Source organism: Silurus aristotelis (genome assembly GCF_946808225.1).
Source record: "Silurus aristotelis genome assembly, chromosome: 1".
Taxonomy (NCBI): domain Eukaryota; kingdom Metazoa; phylum Chordata; class Actinopteri; order Siluriformes; family Siluridae; genus Silurus; species Silurus aristotelis.
Genome location: NC_139574.1, coordinates 35,597,869 through 35,621,942, shown reverse-complemented (window position 1 = coordinate 35,621,942; position 24,074 = coordinate 35,597,869). Strand labels below are relative to the sequence as shown.

General features: G+C 40.3%; 2 protein-coding genes across 3 annotated transcripts in view; one reads left to right on the top strand and one right to left on the bottom strand.

Annotated features, from left to right (window-relative positions):
* Positions 1-24,074, bottom strand: part of LOC310723663 (uncharacterized protein) — a 122,486-nt gene that overhangs the window by 6,160 nt on the left and 92,252 nt on the right. The window lies entirely within an intron of this gene.
* fxyd6l (FXYD domain containing ion transport regulator 6 like) lies at positions 5,891-23,526 on the top strand. 2 transcript variants are annotated; one of them, XM_083540351.1, is made up of 10 exons: positions 5,891-6,145; positions 15,332-15,407; positions 15,526-15,586; positions 15,989-16,015; positions 17,821-17,844; positions 18,314-18,337; positions 21,003-21,077; positions 21,924-21,962; positions 22,071-22,104; positions 23,049-23,526. In XM_083540351.1, exons 3-8 carry the CDS (start codon positions 15,532-15,534, stop codon positions 21,959-21,961), a joined length of 243 nt encoding a protein of 80 aa, XP_083396477.1. In that variant the 5' UTR covers positions 5,891-6,145; positions 15,332-15,407; positions 15,526-15,531; the 3' UTR covers position 21,962; positions 22,071-22,104; positions 23,049-23,526. The 2 variants fall into 2 exon arrangements, with proteins under 2 accessions (XP_083396477.1, XP_083396476.1); XM_083540350.1 differs by lacking the exon at positions 15,332-15,407.

The following is a 24,074-nucleotide window of genomic DNA, read 5'->3' as shown; positions in this document are numbered from 1 at the left end:
TTTATTCCTAGAAATTATACATTTATTTGAGGTAATTTAATTTTGAATCAATTGACATTTTAAGCGATATTGAACTGGGGTTGATTCACTTCTGTTGTATTTTTATTACGTAAAATTTTAACCTAAAAATTTTCAAGATCACAAAAAATTTGGTTCAGGTTCTCCTGACTGCTGCTTTAATTATCTGAATGTTCTTATTAGAAATGATCTGATGTTAAGGTAATGTTATTTTTTACTCTATTTTCTTTATATATTCAGTATTAGTGAAAACCTCCTTGCTCACATTAGACAATAGAATCGAGGATCCAGTTCTGTCTCACAGTGCCACCATGTGGACAGCAATAAAACCCTAGATATGTGGTGCAGCCTGGCATGTGTTCAACAAGGGGCAAAAACCCTTTAAAATTAATTTGGTCGAGTTCCCAAATCAGCATGATTGATCAAGAACACCAATACTCAGAAGAAAAGTATCTGATATGCTTTCAGAAGGCAACTACATTGAACTAAATGGCAACAATGTATTACAAGAAGTCATCATTACAGATTTGTAGGTAGTTTACATGCAATCAGTTCAGCCCACAGGTTTTTACTGGGTTCAGATTTGTAAAACGTTGCAGTAGCTCAGTGGTTAAGGCTCCTGGGTGCTGATTAGAAGGTTGGTGGGGTTATAACCCCAAAAAAGCCAAGCTACCACTCTTGGGACCCTGAGCAAGACCATTAACCCTCAGCGCCCCAAGGATTTTGTATATGGCTGACCCTGCTCATAACATTGCTGGGACATAATTTTACTGTGCTGTAAAGTACATGTGACAAGTATAAAACACTTATTTTTGCTTGGGACACTTCTAGTGTAGGGTAATTTCTAGCTAGAATTAAAAGCACTCATATAAAGGTCTAATCAATCAGGGGGCCACATAAAAATTCAGTTCTTTGTAATTCTTTTGACCCTCACAATGTTTTAGATGCAGACTTGGTGGAGCAAGTACCAAATTGTGGCATTGATGCCAGTATGAGGTGTTGAATCGTTAAATCTGTAGCTTTCCAAAATCATTCAAACATAATGTATTAGAGCTGTCACATCTGAACTATGCACATATATAACATTATAATGTATTATCATAGTATTATAGCCAGTATTGTAAAAAAAAAAAAAAAGCACTCTTGTGCAGTGAGTTGAGGCATCTATGACATTGATCTTTGTCGTTGCATGTAGTTAGAATATAACATTAAAATGCACCCGTTTATAAGGTTAAGAGGTCTAAAGTATACTTTTATGTTGGATCAGATCCATCCTTTATCAGGTACCGAGAACCTTAGTACCCCTTTATATGCTTAATTTATTTCAACACTATTGTAATCATATATACTTTATACACATCGTGTTGTAAAAATCTTAGAACTGTGCTATTGACCAGAACCTTGTGAACTTAAATTCCAGGCCTATCAAAGAGCTGTTACCATTTTATTATTTTTTGAGTTCTGATTTATTTAGTTTTTGGTTTGTTTTGAAACTTCCTGTTTGTGTACTGAAGTTGTGTTTTTTTAATAGGATTACTGTGTTGGCCAGGGCTTTGTGCCTTGTAAAGACATAGAATGCTTGAGCTTTCAGACAAGCTCCTTAATGCTGGGCAGCTCTTTGTGAATCCTGTTGCATGGCAGTGCCTTGCTTCTTCGAAAAATATCATAAGAGATGCCATAGCTGCCACAAAAACATGTGCAGATTCTACTGTCTAATGTTCAGGAGTATGGCATTAAATGATAGGGTGTAATCCTCAGTTCATGCTTCATTCGGAAACAATCTTTCAGGAACTCGAGCTGCGTTGTAACGCTTTGGAAACGCGACTGCGTTGTCCACGCTCTGAAATATTGTGTGTAATCAGTCAAAATTGACACACGTTGCACTGGCGGGGTGACGTCACGACCAGGCAGCTATAAACCGCACATGGAGTGACACATGGAGCCTTTTCACCCCTATTGGCTGAATGCCGGGAAGAGTGTGCTTTATCCATTACAGAGAACCACCGATTTCTGCGTCATATGGGATTTGACCACTATGCACACACCGCTTTCCTCTGCCCGCAATTTGTCCATCCTTACGGCCGTCAGGAAGGTCAGGGAAGGACAGCCTCTCACTGTCAAGCAGTTCCAGAAACTGCTAGGGCTCATGGCAGCTGCGTCCATGTAAACGTGAAATTCCTTTAGTGGTGGCTCAGGACCTCTGGGTTCTAACTGAAGGGCAACCACCTCTGTACGATTAAGGTCATGCGGCGATGCCTATGTGCCTTAGATATTTGGAGAGATCTCGGGTTCCTAGTTTGGGGCCCCATGTTGGGTGTTCCCGTTCATCGCATCACGCTTACAATGGATGCGTCCCTCACGGGATGGGAAGTGATCCTGGGTGGCCGCTCTGCCCAAGGTCTATGGGAAGGGCCAAATATACTATGCGCTTCTAGCACTTAGGCATTTTCTCAGACAACACCTCGTTGGTCTCGTACATTAACCATCAGGGAGGTCTGTGCTCTACAGGCTGGCATCATCAGGGAGGTCTGTGCTATACAGGCTGGCACACCAGATCCTCCTGTGGGTCCAGGGGAAGCTCCTCAGCTTACATCCCAGGTCTTGCTGGGGCTGGACATCATGGCTCAGGCGTGCCGAGGTCGTATGCCATTAGATTGCGCCTGTTCTACATGTGGTGTGAGCACCACCATTTGAATTCAGTCCATTGTCTGGTTGGTTCAGTGCTGGAATTAATCCAAGGACAGTTTGCCAAAGGGTTGGCCCCCATGTAAACCAGCATTTTAGTGTATCCATCTATTGTGTCAGGCTAAACAGGCCTCAGTGCACTGAGGGAAACCCTTTACAACACTTTAGTAGGGTTAAGCACATGCCCACTAAATTGTTAGACAGTAAGGGACCATGGAAAGAACTCTGATCTAATTACATTAAACCTGACCAAGCCAAGAGATGATGGGAGAATGGAGTCAGATTTACTACAGAAACGGTTTTTGGTATGGTGGTGGAGACCCATTCCATCAGGCTAGCAGTAGGGATGCATGTGAATGATTGGAAGTGAATAGGGCTAAAAAAAAAAATCTGCCTCAGCTAACGAATGAAACATGTTTTCGCCTTCACGGAACAACTGAAGAGGTGCAGAGGTTAACAGACTGGTGTATAGCCAACAACTTATTTCTCAATGTAGACAAAACAAAAAGTGGTTGTTGACTTCAGAAGGACAAAAAATGACCAATCCCCACAGAACATCAATGGCTTCTCTATGGAGATTGTGAAGAGCACTAAATTATTGGTTTTTATGTGGTGCATAACCTCATCTGGTCCCTCAACACCAGCTCCATAACAAGGAAAGCCACTGTAGAAGGTTGTGAGGATGTGCGGTGAAAGGTGTTCCGTCCTTAGCTTTCTCAATAAGTAGAGACGCTTCTGGGCTTTCCTTGTTATAGAGCTGGTGTTGAGGGACCAGATGAAGATGAAGATGAAGAATTTAGTGCTTTTCACAATCTTCATGGAGATGTTCAGTGCATGTTCAGCTGCATCACTGCCTGGATTGGGAATTGCACCATCTCGGATTGCAAGACCCTGCATCGTGGACACACCCCTCACACACACTCTTCACTCTCCTGCTGTCTGAAAAGAGGTACAGGAGCGTTCGGGCCTCACATTCAGACTGTGTAGTAGTTTCTTTCCACAAGCCATCAGATACCTCAACAAGAAGGGACTGGACTGACACACACACACACACACACACACACACACACACACACACACACACACACACACACACACACACACACACACACTCGCTCACATCAGAGGCAAAAAATCTAAACAAAACCTTTTGCACAAAATTGCTGTTTGTTTGTAAATCAAACCAAATGTTTACATGTACAGTATTTATTTATTTATTTATTTATTTATTTATTTATTTATTTATTTATATTTATTTTTATATACAGACAATCCACCTGCACACCTGTGCACAACTGTGTATACTATTGACAATTACTGTGTCTACTGTTTCATTGTCTCATTTTGTCTTGTTTTTTTTTTTGCAAATGTTGCACATGTGCATTTTGTGTCATTAGTTTTAGAGTTCTGTGTAGTTCCGAGTTCCTTTTGTTAATTTATGTTGTCTGATGTAGCACCTTGGTCCTCGGCAAACGTTGCTTTGTTTTACTGTGTACTGTACTGTATATGGTTGGCATGACAATAAAGACAACTTGACTTGAAGACTAGAAATGTTGGCAAGGGAATGTTGACTAACTCATAGTAACCAGGTGGTAACCATGTCAGTGACTAACTCAGTAACTAACTAACTCATGGTAACCAGGTGCAGCAGAAATTCCTCATGTTTTCCAGGACAATAAGACGAAAAATAATCTTTATTTGTAGCAGAAGAAAATATAGTCGAAAATTTGTATTGTATGCAGGTTGAAGAACAGGTCCATTGCAGCTTACACTGCAGTTACAAACTGTTATGGACAGAGCTCTGACATGTGTATTAGGAATGTGTAGTAGGAAGACGAAAACAATGGATGGCTCTATTACTGTCCTTTATTGTTTGTTGAAAGGTCGAACACTGCTCACGTTTAACCAGGTATACAAGTGTTTCTCCTCTGGTTGGAAGAGGTAGTCAACATCTGCAATGTTTCTATGATGTGTCATGTACATGAACGTTATGCTTGCTCGGAAGAAAGCAATTCTTTTATTGTCTTTGTGTTGTGTGTAAGCCCCAAGAATTTGTGCTAATGAACATTAGTTTTTCAGTAAGCCTGTAACACATAACCACACATCCCCCTTCTGTGGAATGCAAGGAATTCTTGCCACTTGCCACACTCCATGTAAAATGCTAATACCTCCTGTATATAGCAGGGGCGATTCTAGAATTTTTTTAATGGGGTGACACAGGGGGGATCGAGAACCAGTCAGTGGCGGCCCATTAAAAAAGTCATGTGTATGTATAAGTAAAATATAAATAAAAAAAATAAATATAAAATATAAATAAAAACAATTGAAGAGACAATAATTGTTCTCAAATACACTGTACTGCATTTATGCGTCTTTGCCATGTTTTTTCCTTTAAGAAACCTTGAATGTATTGCTGCTGTTCCTGACTTTGTTCCCTTTCCATTTTTTCCCACAAAATTCTGTCTAAATGTGTGTAAAGCTATTATTTAGGTAGAATTATTCAATGAAAAGAAATTTTTGCATTCCACATTTCGTCACAATTAGCTCTTATAATTCCCTTCACACTTCTGGGAAGATGTTCCACCAGATTTTGGAGTGTGCTTATGGATATTTGTGATTATCAGCCACAAGGGTATTATAAAAGGCAGGTACTGATGTAGGTGAGGAGACCTGGGGTGCAGTCAGCGTTCCAAATCATCCCAAAGGTGTTCAGTAGGGATGAGATCAGAGCTCTATAGAAGGCCATTCAAGATCTTCCTCTACAAAGCATGTAAACCAGATATTCAAGGAGTAGGTTTGGGTTTTCGAGTTCAAGTGAATGCAAAAATTTACTGGAATTATCTAAAGTACAATTGGGTGCCTCCAGCTTTGTGGTAACAGTTTGGAAAAGAAACACATACAACAGGAAAGGTCAGGTGACCCAATTACATTTTGCAATAAAGTGTATATATATATATATATATATATATATATATATATATATATATATATATATATATATATATATATATATATATATATAAAATATATAATTAAATAACGGGCTGAAATACACTGTAGCGAGATTGGTCGCTAGTTAATCTCTAAACAGGTTTTTATTGAGTGTAGTGCACTTCGCGGACTGTAGAAGTGCGTTATTTGGTGCACTAGATAGGGCACAGAAGTAGTCAGTAGGTATATGGGACTTTTGGGGGGGGATGTGAGTTGCCCGAAAAGTTGTGGAAGAAGCTCCACTGAGGCATCGAGGAACGCCGAGTGGTCGCGACAATTCATGTGTTTCGTGAACTCCGAACTGTGTAGCTCATATTAAGACTTTTCCCCCAGTAGCAGCTGTTTTAATAAAGTATTTAAACGTATCTTGTAAAGTAAAGTTCATTAAGACTTTGTGCTTTCACAAGTCCAACCCCGGACCTCCTCGGACGTTTAAAACTGCAATAAAGCGGTGAGTTATTTCCCATTACAAACAAACAAACAAACAAATAAAGAACGAATAACATTTTCATAGTCACTCTGGGCATGCTTATTTTTTTTTAAAGTCTTTATGTGTAAGGCATTTCCATTGACTTATAGCAACTTATAATGCTTTATGAATTGAAAAAAAAAAAAAAAAAAACATATTTTTCTTTCTCTGGATGCGTTTGAGGGAGTCACGTGACCAGGCAGCTCATATTACTTGTTTTGCACAGCTCGTGAATGTGAATCGTATGTATTATACATCATAAGAAAAAATAATAATATGTATTATTTTCACGTCAAATGTAACACACAAATGTCATCTCTCTCTCTCTCTCTCTCTCGCTCTCTCTCGCTCTCTCTTTATATATATATATATATATATATATATATATATATATATATATATATATATATATATATATATGTGTGTATGTATGTATGTATGTATATATGTATATGTATATGTATATGTATATGTAGATAGACAGATAGATAGATAAAATATGCATGCAATTTTTAAGGATGCAAACAATCTTTCTTGAGAAGGAAAAACCTGTGCCATCCCTTCATGGCCTGGAGTCACAGCACAAACACTGAGTTGTGTCTAAAAGCCCTTTGGATCAGTGCAGCCCTCCACCCGTCATTTTCAAGGTGCCAGTCTTGAAATAGAGATCACTTGCTTTTCTTAGCCGCATGCTGGGGGTGATGTAAGTGATCTCGCTAAAACAGGCTGAGTCTGGCTTGTGCACACAAACACGGCTCTGTGGCTGTGAGGCCGAGCGTGAAGACCTCGTGAAGAGTTTTCCTTGTGTATTGTGATGTTCTGCTGCTTCTGTGTGCACGACCGGATCGACAGACCCCCGTCATTATTCTTTGATACCTTGGTTGTAATTCAGTTGTTTATTGTGCAGTATACACCATTTACACAAAAGTTTCGGGACAACTGACTTTTCCAGCCATGTGTATACTTTAATTAGTATATATATTCTTCTTCTTCTTCTTCTTTCGGCTGCTCCCATTAGGGGTCGCCACAGCGGATCATCCGTCTCCATACCACCCTGTCCTCTATATCTGCCTCTTTTACACCAACTACCTGCATGTCTTCCCTCACCACATCCATGAACCTCCTCCTTGGTCTTCCTCTTTTCCTCCTACCTGGTGGCTCCATCTTCAGCATTTTTCTACCAATATAATTCATGTCCCTTCTCTGCACATGTCCAAACCATCTCAATCTCGCCTCCCTCACCTTGTCACCAAAACATCCTACATGTGCTGTCCCTCTAATAAACTCATTTCTAATCTTGTCCATCCTCGTCACTCCGAACGAAAACCTCAACATCTTCAGCTCTGCTACCTCCAGCTCCACCTCCTGTCTTTTACTCAATGCCACTGTCTCTAATCCATACAACATCGCAGGTCTCACCACAGTCCTATAAACTTTCCCTTTCATTCTTGCAGATACTCTTCTATCACAAATCACTCCTGTCACTCTTCTCCACCCACTCCACCCTGCCTGCACTCTTTTCTTTACTTCCCTAACACACTCTCCATTACTTTGCACTGTTGACCCCAGGTACCTGAACTCCTCCACCTTCTCCACCTCTTCTCCCTGCAACCGCATCACTCCACTGCCCTCCCTCTCATTCACACACATGTACTCTGTCTTACTCCTACTGACTTTCATTCCCCTTCTCTCCAGCGCATATCTCCACCTCTCCAGGCTCTTCTCAACCTGCTCTCTACTCTCACCACAAATCACAATATCATCTGCAAACATCATAGTCCAGGGAGACTCCTGTCTGATCTCGTCCGTCAACCTGTCCATCACCACTGCAAACAGGAAAGGGCTCAGGGCCGATCCTTGATGCAGTCCAACCTTCACCCTGAACCAGTCTGTTGTACCTACTGCACACTTTACTGCCGTCACACTGTCCTCATACATGTCCTGCACCACCCTCACATACTTCTCTGACACACCTGACTTCCTCATACAATACCACAACTCCTCTCTCGGCACCCTGTCGTACGCTTTCTCTAAATCCACAAATACACAATGCAGCTCCTTCTGTCCTTCTCTATACTTCTCCATCAACATCCTCAAAGCAAATAAGGCATCTGTGGTGCTCTTCCTCGGCATGAAACCATACTGTTGCTCACAGATGGTCACCTCTTCTCTCAACCTGGCTTCCACTACTCTTTCCCATAACTTCATGGTGTGACTGATCAACTTAATTCCCCTGTAGTTACTGCAGGTCTGCACATCTCCCTTATGCTTAAAGATCGGTACCAGCACACTCCTTCTCCATTCCTCAGGCATCCTCTCCCCTTCCAGAATCCTGTTAAACAATCTGGTTAAAAACTCCACTGCCATCTCTCCTAAACATCTCCACGCTTCTACCGGTATGTCATCTGGTCCAACCGACTTTCCATTCTTCATCCTCTTAATCGCTGCTCTCACTTCCTCCTTACTAATCCTATCTACATCCTGCTTCACCAACTCCACATCCTCCAACCTTCTCTCTCTCTGATTTTCCTCATTCATCAGCTGCTCAAAATACTCCCTCCACCTTCTCAACACACTCTCCTCACTAGTCAACACATTTCCCTCTCCATCCTTTACTGCTCTAACTTGCAGTACATCCTTCCCAGCTCGGTCCCTCTGCCTGGCCAATCGGTATAAATCCTTTTCTCCTTCCTTAGTGTCCAACCTCTTATACAGTTCCTCATATGCCTTTTCCTTGGCTTTCGCCACATCCCTTTTTACCTGCTGCCGCATCTCCTTGTACTCCTGCCTACTTTTCTCATCACTCTGTCGATCCCACTTTTGTTTTGCCAACCTCTTTCCCCTAATGCTCTCCTGCACTTCCTCATTCCACCACCACGTCTCCTTGTCTTGCTTTCTATTTCCAGATGTCACACCAAGTACTTTTCTAGCTGCCTCCCTCATCACTCCTGCAGTAGTTGCCCAATCATCCGGCACCTCTTCACCACCACCAAGCCCCTGTCTGACCTCTTCCCTGAACCTCACACTACACTCTTCCTCCTTCAGTTTCCACCATCTTATTCTTCTTTCAAACCTTACTTTCCTCCTCTTCTTCTTCGCCTCCAAAACCATCCTACAGACCACCATCCGATGCTGTCTAGCTACACTGTCCCCCGCCAACACCTTACAGTCTCCAATCTCCTTCAGGTTGCATCTTCTACACAGAAGATAATCCACCTGTGTGCACCTTCCTCCACTCTTATACGTCACCCTATGATCCTCCTTCTTCTTAAAATACGTGTTCACCACTGCCATTTCCATCCTTTTAGCAAAATCTACCACCATCTGCCCTTCCACATTCCTCTCCTTAAAACCATACCTACCCATCACCTCCTCATCACCTCTGTTCCCTTCACCTACATGCCTATTAAAGTCTGCCCCAATCACCAATCGTTCTTTCCTAGGTACACCATCTACCACTTCATCTAATTCACTCCAGAATCTTTCTTTCTCCTCCATCTCACAGCCAACTTGTGGAGCATAGGCACTGATGACATTTATCATCATCCCTTCAACTTCCAGCTTCACGATCATCACCCTATCAGAAACTCTCTTCACCTCCACCACACTCTTACTGTACGCTTCCTTCAGAATCACCCCTACACCATTTCTCTTTCCATCCACACCATGATAAAACAGTTTAAACCCACCTCCAATGTTCCTGGCCTTACTCCCTTTCCACTTGGTCTCCTGAACACACAGCATATCTACCTTTCTCCTCTCCATCATATCACCTATCTCTCTCCCTAACCGTCATAGTACCAACATTTAAAGTACCAACCCGAACCTCTACTCTCCTACACTTCTCCTTTTCCTGCCGTCTCTGTAGACGCCTTCCTCCTCTCCTTCTCCTCCTTCGGCCAACAGTAGCCCAATTTCCACCGGTACCCTGTCGGCTAACGATACCTGTGGCGGTCGTTGTTAACCCGGGCCTCGACCGATCCGGTATGAAATTCTCATTTGTGATCCCCATATTTGATTTGGCACATGTTTTACGCTGGATGCCCTTCCTAACGCAACCCTCCCCATTTACCCGGGCTTGGGACCGGCACTAAGAGTGCACTGGCTTGTGCCCCCCTAATGGCTGGGTTTAATTAGTATATATATTGATTTAATTAATTATAGTACAAGGATTAAAGGCATTACTGTAAGAACCAGACCAATAATGTTCCTATTAATAGCAATTTAAACGAATTTGACTGTAAAGGATTCCTGTCTGATTTCTCCCAGCTTGTTTTTCAGTAACTGAGATTTTTTTTGAGATATTTGCTCTGTAAATATATAGTCAAATTAGTTTGTGGCACATGTAATAATAGTTGAAGAATTCCACACAGATCTTATGCCTCCCTGACAAATTTTTTCTCCAGGTTACTATGGAATAAGCCCGGAAGAACCAGGGTACAGCATGTTTTGGTTTCCCAGAAACAAACAAGTATACAATGACGTTTCTAGTGTAGCATGTCATCTTTTGCACCTTCAACAAAAGGTCAGCGAGATATTGGGCACCTTTCAGCTACAAGACGTGGCGTTTTCTCCTCACGCCATTTATAAGATATCATTCGAATTTGATTGACATATGAATCTTTTCTCTGTGGGTTGCCAGGACAGCATGAAGTAAGCAGGAATCATTTGCGAAGTCTACACTGTAATTTATTTTGCTCGGTTTCACAATCGCTCTCTCACACTTGGATTCTCCTGAGTGTAAAATGATTGCGTGTCATCCATGCGTTGTAATTAATCTGTCTAGTAGAAGATTGCCAGATTGTGGACGTCACACCTACATCCCCTTCCAACCCATTTAGTCCTGCCCTTGCTGTTATAAACACTTCCACTGTGTGTTTGTGTTTTTGGAAAGGCCAAGGTTTTGGAGTGTGGATGTGGGGATTTCTGGAATCAGCCACGAGTGTATTAGTGAGGTCATGCACTGATATATCTGTTGATCACTTTGTGTGTCTTCGTGGCTCGCTTCACACACGCAGACACCGTCATGCCAGAGCAGGTTTGGACCTTTTAGTTTCGGAGAAAGGCAACTGTAAATCTACAGCGTACAAGGACATTTTATACAATTGTGAGCTTTCAGGTGTCCACGTATTTCTGGTCATATGATGTATAATTAGTGTCAAATACAGCCTTAACATTAAAAAATTGACATGTGATTGTTTATCTCTTTGCAATGGCATTTGGTAAGGAGTGAGACATATTTGGCAGCAGTCAGTTCTCGAAGTTGATGTGTTGGAAGCTGGATTTACGATTTGAACAAATTTGACAAGGGCTGGTAAGTGATTGCTAATAGATGACTGAGTCAGGGGATCTCAATTATATACAGTGGTTAGTACCTACTAGACGTAGTCCAGGAAAGGGCAACCGGTGATACGTGTAACCAGCAAAGGCTAGCGTGTCGGGTCAGATCCCACAGCAGAGCCACTGTATCAGAATCAGGTTTATTGGCCAAGTGTGTTGACACACACAAGGAATTCGGTTCCAGCTGTTAGTGACTCTCAAAAGTACAGACATAAATAAAACTATACATTCCGATTGAACTATACAAGACAAAAACCGACTACACAAGACAATACAGACAATGTGAGACAATATAGACAGTATGAGTATTAAATAGGAATAGAGAGTATATGACAGATCAGTGATGTATATAGTGTAAGTGCACGGTAGTGCTAATAACAGTATTGTGTTTCAGGTATGATAAAGAGTTTTCTTTAGAACTTTGAACAATATACAGCAGCAATAGTGTGTGTAACATATATGGATGATGTGATGGCTGACAGTTATTATTAATGAGGGTGATTGCCTGAGGAAAGAAACTGTTCTTGTGTCTGGCGGTTTTGGTAAACAAAGTTCTGTAGCGCTGCCAGAAGGGAGGAGCTGAAAGATGTTGTGTCCAGGGTGCGAAGAGTCAGTAGTGATTTTTGCTGCCCGGTTACTGGTTCTTGTATAATTCAAGTCCTGGAGACTGGGCAGGGGAACACCACTGATCTTTTCTGCTGTTTTAACAGTGTTGTTGTTTGTTGTTCTGTCTCTTCTGGAACTGGGACAATTGTGGAGAGTTTAAAGCAGGAGGGGACCCCACACAGCTCCAGTGATCTGTTGAAGATAGGAGCCAGTTGGTCAGCACATGCTTTGAGACAGTAGGTGGCCGGGAGCTTTCCTCGTCTTCTGTTTCGGAAAGAGCCGATTTCCATCCTCTTCACAAAGCGTGAGCGCAACTTGAGTGCTGGAAGTTGTTAGAGGGGTTCCCAAAGGTGCGATGGGGGCAAACAGTGGGCTGTGTTGGATGAGAGGTGTGAAGATATTGTTCTCAAACCTGGAGTAGAAGTTGTTGAGATCATCAGCCAGGTATTTGTGTGCTTCAGTGGGGAGGGGGTGATCTCCTGTAGTTTGTGATATCTTGCAGGCCTTTCCACACTGATGTAGGATCGTTAGCTGGAAACCTGCTTTTCAGAGTAGCTTCTTTTGGCTTTTCTGATCTCTTTTGTCAGTAGGTTCTTGGCCTGCTTGTGCAGTGCTTTGTCCTCCCCTCTGTGGTCATGTCAAAGTTTTTGGCATGTAGCTCGATTTGCAGAACAAACAGGAAACCAGTCAGGTGAAAACTCCCACAGTGGCCCCATGTGCATTCGTTCACTAAGACATGCCCATCAGACTATTACATCAAAATGCAAATAAAAAAAATAAATTTTTAAAAATCATCAATAAAAATATACAAATCAATTTCATATTCCTATCCAAAAGGTAAATGTGTAAATGTTTTCTTTATGTTTCAGTTTCCCAAACTTTGAAGTTTTGTCATGGTTTTTTTCTTTTTTGGCCTGAACAGCACTTTCCACACAAAGGTTGTGGATTTATATAAAAACAATAAATAAGTAAATAAATAAAAAAATAAATAAAGAACAAACATGATGGGAGAAAGTGCACAACTCTGAACCGTGCGAATGCACAACGCGGAAACACAGTGTGCAACCTTTGTGTGGAACCATATTTATAAATGAGACCCCAGTGCAGTCTATAGTTTAGCGAGTGGTGCATCAGTAATAATGGTCCGTGGGGGAAACACATTGCTCCGTGTGTAGTAAATGGACTAAACGGATATTTGGGATATATATATATATATATATATATATATATATATATATATATATATATATATATATATATATATATATATATATATATATATATATATATATATATAAATATACACAGTGAGGAAAATAAGTATTTGAACACCCTGCTATTTTGCAAGTTCTCCCACTTAGAAATCATGGAGGGGTCTGAAATTGTCCTCGTAGGTGCATGTCCACTGTGAGAGACATAATCTAAAAAGAAAAATCCAGAAATCACAATGTATGATTTTTTTAACTATTTATATATATATATATATAAGGGTGTAATGGCACAGTTTTCTTTTAACTCACAGATGCAATGCAAAACATAAATTTTCTTGTTTTTTTTTCATAATGCAGTTTTTTTATTATTAACATTTGTGAAATGTTTTTTAAATATTTTTATAAACAATTTTTTGATGATGAAATATACGTTAGATATATGGATATTTTATAAAACAAATATAAAAAAAATATAAAAATGGAATAATTGAAATTAATGCAATCCACTTTTTTTTTACACTGATTAAAGTGAGTAATCGAATTATTATTAAATATTTTACATTCGTTAGACCCCATTTGGGTAATTCAGATGTGTGTTTGTGTGTGTTTTCTATTTATTATTTAATATTCTGAAGGTATGTTGTATGTAACTGTTCTACTTATTTCAGCGTTTTTTAACAAAAGTCTTTATTCTTTCCATCCTTCATTCATTCACACCCTCGATATGCGGAACTATCAGGATTTTCTCCTTTTAAGAGAAATTCTTTAGCAAACACTGAAGAATCCATATCGCTAAGTCTTAAAACCGGAAGCTATTTCGCAGAGGCGCAAAACGATGCAATACGATACAGTATTTCTGGTAGTAGCCACAGTGACACTGCGCTAACTCTAGTTTTTCTTTTATAGACCGGGCACTGTTGTGCATGTTCTCAAGTTTAATAACATAAAAAAAAATGTATGCGCCCAAAATGCGAGGCAGAGACTAAACAAACTTGTGGTCCGCCACTTAATGCGTTCCTGATTGCCTGTTTGCATGTTAGTTAAATAGCCGTGTTTGGTTCTTCCAGTTCCCCAGTTCACTCCATATGAAATGTTATTTTGCTTCTGCATGGAAGCATTGCATGTGTCAACAGGCCATTTAGTAGTAATGTTATCTGTCACCTGAACTGTATGTTATTAAGTACGATTTATTTCTAACAAGTTTGATCTAGTTTTATTCGTGCAGTAGGTCTGAGTGAAATGTACTGGAAAGGAAAATTGCTTGGTAAATTGAATGAGAACAATATTTGACGCCAACATTAAGAGTTCGTGTCTGGAAATTATTTATTGTTAATTTAATAGCAATGCGAGAACGAAGTCGAAAAACTTTGAGAAGAAGTCGAAATTACCAGCTTATCGTATGAATCTAGAACACTTTGGGAACCCGGCTGGCATCGAGTGTTTGATGTTCCGAACTCCTTCAGGGTCGATTTTTAAAAAAGAATCATCTTCATAATCTCTTGTGAAACAACATGTTTCCTTTGAAAGCAGCACGCGGATGTAAACATCGATACAATTGGAATTGGAAATTAAGTTTCCTACATAAATGCTGCAGTGTCTGTATACTAATTATAACTCCAAATGCTAAAAGGTGAAGATTTTCTTAACTGCTAAATTCTAACCTAAAATCCATTTCAACCCAATGCTCCACATCTATTTTTCTCAATTTCTGCAACTTTGTTTGCGAAATATTTCCACTTAATTATATTTATATAGTTTGGCTTTTTTTTTTTTTTTTTTTTATATATTACTATTTATTCTCAAAATAATTTGAATTTATTCTTGTAATTTCGACTTGATTCAAGTAACGTTTTTCTCAAAATATTGCGATTGTAATCTTTTTACATATATATATTTTTTTATATGTGCCACTAAAACGCCTTTGTTGTTAATGAGTTTATTTTTTTTTTTTATTATTATTTATTTATACTTTTTTTTTTTTTTTTTTTGCAAAATCATTGTTTCCCTCCAGGGCAAAATTTCCCCCTGCTGTATTGTACATTGCTTTATTCAGCAGCAGCAGTATATCATCTTGGCTAATTGTACAGGTGGGTGTGTTTGTGTGTGTGCTTCTGTCTCTCTCTGTCTCCCTCTCTCTCCCCCTCTCTCTTTTTTTCTTTCTCTCACTCACACACACTCAATCTCTCACACACTCTTGTTTTCCAGGCGAATATGGAGCTCTCTTTGGTAGCGCTGCTCTGTTTTTCCAACCTTGCTCCAGTTTTGGGTGAGTGCTCTTTTTTCAATGTCTTCATTTGTTCGGACTTGCCGTTTACTTTGTGCCGAAGCTGGTAGAAAACGCGACTTTCTCAAATCGTCAGCTATTGCGAGCTGAAAACATTTCCGAACTCGCTTTTTCGGTCCAGCGTAACCTGTTTTCAAGCACGTAGCCCAGAGGGATAATGTAGAGAAGATGCAAAACGCAGCATCTGTCTCTGTCTCCACCAGTTGAAAAGAGTGTTACACGGAGCAAGCCTGGGGCAAATCACACCATAAATGGTGATGGTGATGGCCCAGGAAAAAAAAACAAGTCCCTTTATTTCAGAACTGGGATTAATCAGGAGTCTAGGAGAGACACTGTAACAACAGGACTTTCCTGGCTTGTGTGTTTGTGTGAGTGTGTGTACAGGCTCAGCATTTGGCAGGGAGATGCCAGGTAAGTGAGTTGAGGCTTAGTCGAGTGCAAGGAATGTGTCTTCTCTCCAACAAAGCTTTGATTGGTATCTAAAGTTTCTTGCTGTGAGATATGCTCTTCTGCAGGCTACACTAAAATGGCTGCATGATTAACAGTTGAACAAGTTTCAGCACCGTGCTTACGTCAAGCTTACGTGCTTACAGATGGAAAAAAACAAACAAAATAAACCCTTAAATCGCCGGCTACCGGCTGTGGCGTCGTTTTAAAAGTTGCAAGTCAGTGTCAAATTTGATCATCACACCAACCCTCAAATTCCTGTGCAGGAAATAATGAGAAAGAAAGCAGCGTTTTTTTTTTTTTTCTTTCCCCAGTAAATATCTGCACGTGTTTTCCAGTGTGGATCCACCTTGTGTCTTAGTATCCACTTAGACCCTGATCAGGACAAAGCGTACAAAAAAAAAGTAACACAGCCATGGTGTATCTTCTCATTTGTTTTTTATCAGTTCAGGGCTTTGCTTGAGTGGCATCTTGGCCGTACCGGGATTTGAACTCTTGACCTTCTGATCCGAAAGTCCAGTGTCTTAACCACTGAGCTTTTACTTCCTAACCTGACCTAAGAATGTCTCATCGATGGACAGAAAGACTCATTCAGTTTATTCCTTAAAGAACAGCTTAGTGAGGCTCAGTTGAAGGGGGGAATCAGGCATGGCTCCTGCTTAGTTGGAATGAAAACCTGCACCCGCTTGGTCTCATTGTGCATAAGATTAGACACCCTGGCATTAGCTTTGGACTTAATTAGCACTAACATTACAGAAAAAGGTTAAAGTTATTCAATTTCTTATTATCATGGATTCGGGCAGTGCAGTGTAATAGGCGGCCTTAATGCGGACCCCGGTGTTTTGAGAGATTCTTGAGAGTAAGCCGACGCAAATGCAATACACACACAAATAAAACCACAGAGAAGTTCGCAGTTACCACCGTGTGGTTCGAACGCTTCTTGGTTCCCTTTAACAAACGGCCCTTTCATTAGCTTAGGGATAAAAACAAGGATTCATATTTCCTCCCTGGACTCCGGAGTCTGCTTTTGGGGAAAGACGTCGTGCCGAGAGCGGCCGTGTCCTCGGTTTTATTATCCGCACGTTCCCATGGCAATGATGGCAAAGACTCGTGTGCCGACGCGGGGACATTTTCTTGGCCCTCGCGAGGCAAAGATCTTTTGTTGTGCAAAATAAACTTTTCACAAAGACAAGAACTGAAAGACATAAAAATACTTCCTTTTGTAGTCATGGGAGTAATAAACCTACATTAATAAATGGATTGCTCGGATTTCATTCATGTGCGTTTGTGAGTGTGTGCGAGTGTGTGCGAGTGTGTGCGAGTGTGTGCGAGTGTGTGCGAGTGTGTGCGAGTGTGTGCGAGTGTGTGCGAGTGTGTGCGAGTGTGTGCGAGTGTGTGCGAGTGTGTGCGAGTGTGTGCGGGTGTGTGCGGGTGTGTGAGGGTGTGTGCGAGTGTGTGCGAGTGTGTGTGTGTGTGTGTGTGTGTGTGTGTGTGTGTGTGTGTGTGTGCGTGTGCGTGTGTGTGCGTGCATGTGTTTTGTGCATGGGAATGCACAAGTGTTACATAAGCCTAAATACAGGTTTTTTTTTCTTTGGGCGTTTTTTTATTTTTTTTTATTAGTACTTTAAAACCAACTTTTATCACAACGACATCTTGATTTATTCAATTTGCATTTGTTAGTTCCACAATTTACAATGCATTACATTATTTTTGTGTTTTTTTGTTTGTTTGTTTTTTTTAATCATTTCCTGTTTGCTTTCTCTCTCCAGCTTCTACAATGGACGAAGGCAAGGGTAAGAATTATTTTATTTATTTATTTATTTATTTATTTATTTATTTATTTATTTATTTATTTTATTTTATTTTATTTTTTCGCCTTGCATACACTTATAATCTCATGTTAGTTTGCCGTTAGACATGACTGTGAAAACCTCCAGGCCAGCGTTAGCTTTGTTTGATGTAAAACAGAAGGTTTGAGCCACAAGTAGGAAGGGAAAATGTTTTATGAAGCTCCTCTGCTAGGGAGCTGTAATTCCTGCAGTGCATTCCAATAGAGCAAACATTCTCTAGTGTGGCAGAAACAATGTGCGGCATAAACTGCCCACTGGGTAGCTGTTAAGAGCCACAGCCAAAGAACCACTCAGAGTAGCTTGACATCACAGTATGGAAGCTGTTGCAGAGACATTTTCCTTCACCAAAATGATCTCTGTACAAACCTCTCTGTTTCTTCTAAAGTCTTTTCGCATTTATTTCTCGTTCCAGATTTTGATGACCCCTTTCATTATGGTAAGTGGAGGGAGATGTTGATCTACTTAGATGATGTAGGTTGGAGAAAAAAAAAAAAAAAGAACAGAGGCAATGGATGAGTTTTGGATGGACAGTGAACGAGTGCTGAAGGAGGTGTGCACCCCATCACGGTCGCTAGACCGCCTTCAGTGTTGTCTACTGCTTTGATTGCATAAATAATACATTTGGAAGACTGAGTTTGATTTGTGACTTGTTTAAGATCCCCCCCCCCACCCCTCATTTAGGAAACATCTGGAAAGGTCAGAGGGCGTTTGTGTTTTTGCTGTGTTTGCTGAAGTAGATGGAAAAAGTACACCCTAGGGGGCAGGCTTTTCCACAGCAAGCCAGAGAACCTTAATCTTTGCCCTATGGCTGTTTGAACATTTTTAAATCATGCAAAAAAACAACAACAAAAAAAACCCTTTTCTTTTTTTTTTTTAATCGTCAGACCATTCCAGCAAAAGGATCTCCAAAAGTGTTTTTTTTTTCGTGTCAGTAAAGGATTTCAGGGATGAAATCAAGCATCATGAGATGAAAAATGTCTTCCACCTTCCATTGTTCAGAATGCTGAGCAAACCTGTTATCATCATCATCAGTCTATGTTCTACTAATATGGATAATAAAGAAAAAGACACTGACCATGGATAACATAAAATAGACGAGTAATTAACACTGATTATCTCTTCATCATGGCACCTGTTAGTGGGATATACGTACTGTATTAGGCAGCATTTTGTCCTCAAAGTTGATGTGTTAGAAGCAGGAGAAATGGGCAAGCGTACGGATTTGAACGTTTTGTGATGGCTAGACGTCTGGGTCAGAGCATCTCCAAAACTGCAGCTCTTTCGAAAAAACTCTCCAAAACTCAGAATCTTTCGAAAGAGGTCCAAGGAAGGAACAGTGGTGAACCGGCGACAAGGTCATGGCCGACCAAGTCTCCCTGATGCACGTAGGGAGCGAAGGCTGGACCGTGTGGTCCGATCCAACAGACGAGCTCCTCGACAGATCTGAAATGTTTTGGCAGCAAAAGGGGAACCAACGCAATGTTATGCAGATAGTCACAATGTTCAGTGTATCAGTGTATATTCATAAATTCATAAATCTGGAAACCTTTGGAGTCTAAACATAATCCTCTTAACATGAGTGCTTATTGTAGTAGTTTTTCCCCCAACGCAAGTATTGGAATATATTCGCAGCCTGCACTGCACTACTGTTTCTTGCTGTCTTCTTCGAAAATATGACATTGTAAGCATAATGTTGAATTGGCTTTTCATAATCATAAAGTGTCCACAGAGTCATCATAGAAGCTCATTCATAATAATGCAGTGGCCACCGCAGTGAGGTGCGACCTCAACAAACAGTAGTTTAGCCCTCCTGTAATCTCCCACAGCCAGAAGAGATGACGACGTGATAATGATGGGTCGGTTAAGCATGTGGTGCTTTATCACCAAATGCCAGTCTCATAGTTTCTAACGTCACTGCTTTGTTCAGACTGAACAAAGTACTGAACTTTATATCTGGAGGTCAACCTAGCTGTTTAGCTCCAAAATACTGTGGCTCCTGTATTAAGATTGCACTGGAGGGCACAGTGAACAGGACAGGTATGTAAAGATGCCGTTGTGTGTCCCCAAGAAGATCAATGAACCACTTATCTGCATACTTTGCATAAGTTTTGAAAATGTGGGGAAAATGTTTTTTCATGCACCATTCATATAATGCTTAATATATGCATTAATATTGCATATACATTAAATTGACATCGACATACATTTATGGCATTTGGCAGACGCCCTTATCCAGAGCAACAGAGGGTTAAGAGCAAATTATAGATTATAACAACAAATATGGTATGGGGTGTACCAAAAAGCACATATAGATCTTATGACCAGGTGTCCACAAACCTTTGTTGATATACTGTATTCTTTATTGGCCTAGTTTGTGTTTCTCTCTCTCTCTCTCTCATTCTCTCATTCATATATATATATATATTTACAGTGAGGAAAATAAGTATTTGAACACCCTGCTATTTTGCAAGTTCTCCCACTTAGAAATCATGGAGGGGTCTGAAATTGTCATCGTAGGTGCATGTCCACTGTGAGAGACATAATCTAAAAAAAAAAAAACAGAAATCACAATGTATGATTTTTTTAAACTGTTTATTTGTATGATACAGCTGCAAATAAGTATTTGAACACCTGAGAAAGTCAATGTTAATATTTGGTACAGTAGCCTTTGTTTGCAATTACAGAGGTCAAACGTTTCCTGTAGTTTTTCACCAGGTTTGCACACACTGCAGGAGGGATTTTGGCCCACTCCTCCACACAGATCTTCTCTAGATCAGTCAGGTTTCTGGCCTGTCGCTGAGAAACACGGAGTTTGAGCTCCCTCCAAAGATTCTCTATTGGGTTTAGGTCTGGAGACTGGCTAGGCCATGCCAGAACCTTGATATACTTCTTACAGAGCCACTCCTTGGTTATCCTGGCTGTGTGCTTCGGGTCATTGTCATGTTGGAAGATTATGTCTCTCACAGTGGACATGCACCTATGATGACAATTTCAGACCCCTCCATGATTTCTAAGTGGGGGAACTTGCAAAATAGCAGGGTGTTCAAATACTTATTTTCCTCACTGTATATATGCGTGTGCGTTCTGATTTCTCCTTTCAGACTACGAGTCAGTGCGGATTGGCGGATTGGTCTTTGCTGCTGTGCTCTTCTTTTTGGGGATCTTTATTATTATCAGTGAGTTGCCATAGCCTATGGGTCTTTTGTTTGTGCCCTAACACTAGGATAATACACACTTTGTCATAGCAAGTCTCAGAAAGTCACTAGCATGCCTGATATTTATGGATATTTTATTACTTTTCTGACTTGATGCCATCCTTCTTTTTTAAAACCAAATCAAGTACACAAAGGGATACACCCAGGCCTCAAGCTATGCACTATAACTAGGGTAGGCTTTTAAAGAATTAGTGCATTTTATGTCATGTCTTGGTATATTCCAGGCATATAGTTAATAAGATTTGTCCCTGGGTGGGCCAACTTGGCTAAAAATACAACATTAGAAACAGGACACTTTGTAAGCTGGACACACAAAGGCTCTTAAAGGTTGCCCAACAAATGGCAATTATGAAACCGAATACCGTTCCTCCCTGTATACAGTCTGTGTTTATTTTAGGATCCAATCACAGGACAGGCAAAGGGTCTTGGATTTGGGCTCTTGAGAAATGAGTATTTTTACAGACGTGTGTTTGATCTGAATACTGCCTTCGTTGTTTTAAATAAAAGCACTGAGAATAAAAGAAGACAGTAAATAAAAAAAAAAAAACCAGCATTAAATGAATGCAGTTAGTCTTAAAACTCAGATATATAGTAGTTTATTCTCTCTCTCTCTCTCTCTCTCTCTCTCTCTCTCTCTCTCTCTCTCTCTCTCTCTCTCTCTCTCTCTCTCTCTCTCTCTCTCTCTCTCTCTCTCTCTCTCTCTCTCTCTCTCTCTCTCTCTCTCTCTCTCTCTCTCTCTCTCTCTCTCTCTCTCTCTCTCTCTCTCTCTCTCTCTCTCTCTCTCTCTCTCTCTCGTGTTTCCTGTAGGCCGAAAATGCCGTTGCAGAGGAAGCCAGGCCTCTTAAAGTGAGTTGAGAAAGAAAGCAGGTCACATCATGTTTGTTCTTTTTCGTTGTCTTGCTGTACAATTTCGTATGAGTTAACAATTTCGTCGTTTTTTGTTTTTCCATTCAGTGCTGTGGGGGAATCAATCCAGAAGTATCCTGAGGTAATAAAATAAAATTTATTGACTGATTGACTGACACTGCATTGTTCATAATGGGACTGCTGAGAATGTATGCAAATAGTAAAGACAGAGAATTCAGAGAATGGATAAGTGCGAGTATATGATATGTTTTTAAATCAGTGATTTGCATCATTTTGCATAGCTGAAACTCTAGTGGAACAGGTTATTGAGGTGCTATAAATATAGGCAAAAGTATTGGGACAGCCGACTTTCCCAGCCAAATGTGGTTGTAACCTGTTACCACAAAGCTGGAGGCACACATCCGCATGGGAAGTCTTTAGATGCGGAAGGATCCCACTTTCCCTTTATTTAAACTAGGAGACCCAAAGGTGTTTCAGCAAATCAATGCCCCTGGGCACAAAGCCATCTCTCTGAAGATATGCTTGACTTAAAATCTAGTAGAACATCTTCCAAGATGAGTGGAGGTTATTATGACTGCAAACGGAGACTAAATGTAGAACAGGATGTTCAAAAAAGCACATAAGAATCCTATGGTCAGGTGTCCACAAACCTTTGTGTGTTTGTATAGCGATCTGTATAGATACTTAATCGAACAGTCAGGAAATCAAGTTTGTCCAGAGTTTAGCTACTTTATTTATGCTTAATTGCAAATTAAGCATTTGCATTTGTTAAGCTAATTAAGCATGCCGTTGTTTAATTTTTTTTCATCCTCGAACACAAATTATTAGGCATAGTAGGTGCAGATTTCAGTTTTCGAGAAATATAAAACTATCCAATTTCATCTTGTTTACGTTGAATACTCCCAGCAACAGACCGGTTGCCATGGTAACACATTTGCCTACCACTTCTAAGACTGGACAAATCCAGTCTAGCGCAACACTACCGCTCAAAATGTACGTATATGTATGAATGTCTTTAATGATTCTGATTTCCTTTTTAATGCCATCGTATGATTTTTCCCACAGCGTATCACCACCAATAGGAGAGAGCAGTGGGATGGCAAAAACTTAAACGGATCCTGTTTTCTTTGTTCACATTTATATCTGACATAAATCATTGTTTTCATCCAACACTGCCTTTTTTTTTTTTCTTCTCCCCTTCCTCTCAAATATCTGATCCATATGTTTTTTTTTTTTTTAATTATTATTTTTTTAGTCTCTTGTTGTACGCTCGCGAATGCGGCTGACTGGTTCCTCTCGATGTTTCATTCGTTTAGTTTTCACCCAAGAACGTGTTTTGTAAAGAACCCCTTAACATTTGCGTAGACTTCTGTAGCTTGTACTTGTGAAGCAATCAGACACATTTTCACTTGTAGCGTTTTATACATTTTTGTAAATTCTTTTAATTGTGTTGCAAGACACTGATTTGCTGTTGAGATTATTCACTGGATTACGAGAACACGTGACTGACCGCTTTTCTATCGAATAAACGCAAATCAATGCATATGAGGTGGTTTATTGGGGTGATCTGTGACAAAAGCACAGAAACGAAAATAAAACAAGCGTGTGCAGTTGGATAGGGTTGACCACATTTGAAGGGATCATAAATTTGTGGACACCCAATTATCTGAACACTCCTTATATATATGTGTGTGTGTGTGTGTGTGTGTGTGTGTGTGTGTGTGTGTGTGTGTGTGTGTGTGTGTGTGTGTGTGTGTGTGTGTGTGTGTGTGTGTGTGTGTGTGTGTGTGTGTGCTGGTGAGCTGTCCACAGACTATTCCGTTTTATTTGAATACTACATTTAAAAATTAAAGTATTAATTTATAAATGAGTAATTATAAATACAATTACAATGAATTAGCATATTCTCAAAAAGCAAGCCATAGGTGACTGTGGTAAGAAAGGAATTCCACCAGGAGTTATGGGTAACGGGCAATAAATCGCCCCTTAGAAAATAATGTGGGAACATCTAGGATACAATCATTGAGAAACAAATGGGGCATGAACTGTGTAAAAGCCAAATGACTTCAGGCATGTCATACATCAAAGCAA

What these genes read in the sequence shown, in the direction of transcription:
- fxyd6l (XM_083540350.1), top strand. Translation starts at nt 15,532, where the DNA reads ATGGAGCTCTCTTTGGTAGCGCTGCTCTGTTTTTCCAACCTTGCTCCA. An exon ending in CAACCTTGCTCCAGTTTTGG is followed by an intron (nt 15,587 to 15,988) that starts GTGAGTGCTCTT and finishes GTGTGTGTACAG; the next exon opens with GCTCAGCATTTGGCAGGGAG. An exon ending in TGATGACCCCTTTCATTATG is followed by an intron (nt 18,338 to 21,002) that starts GTAAGTGGAGGG and finishes TTCTCCTTTCAG; the next exon opens with ACTACGAGTCAGTGCGGATT.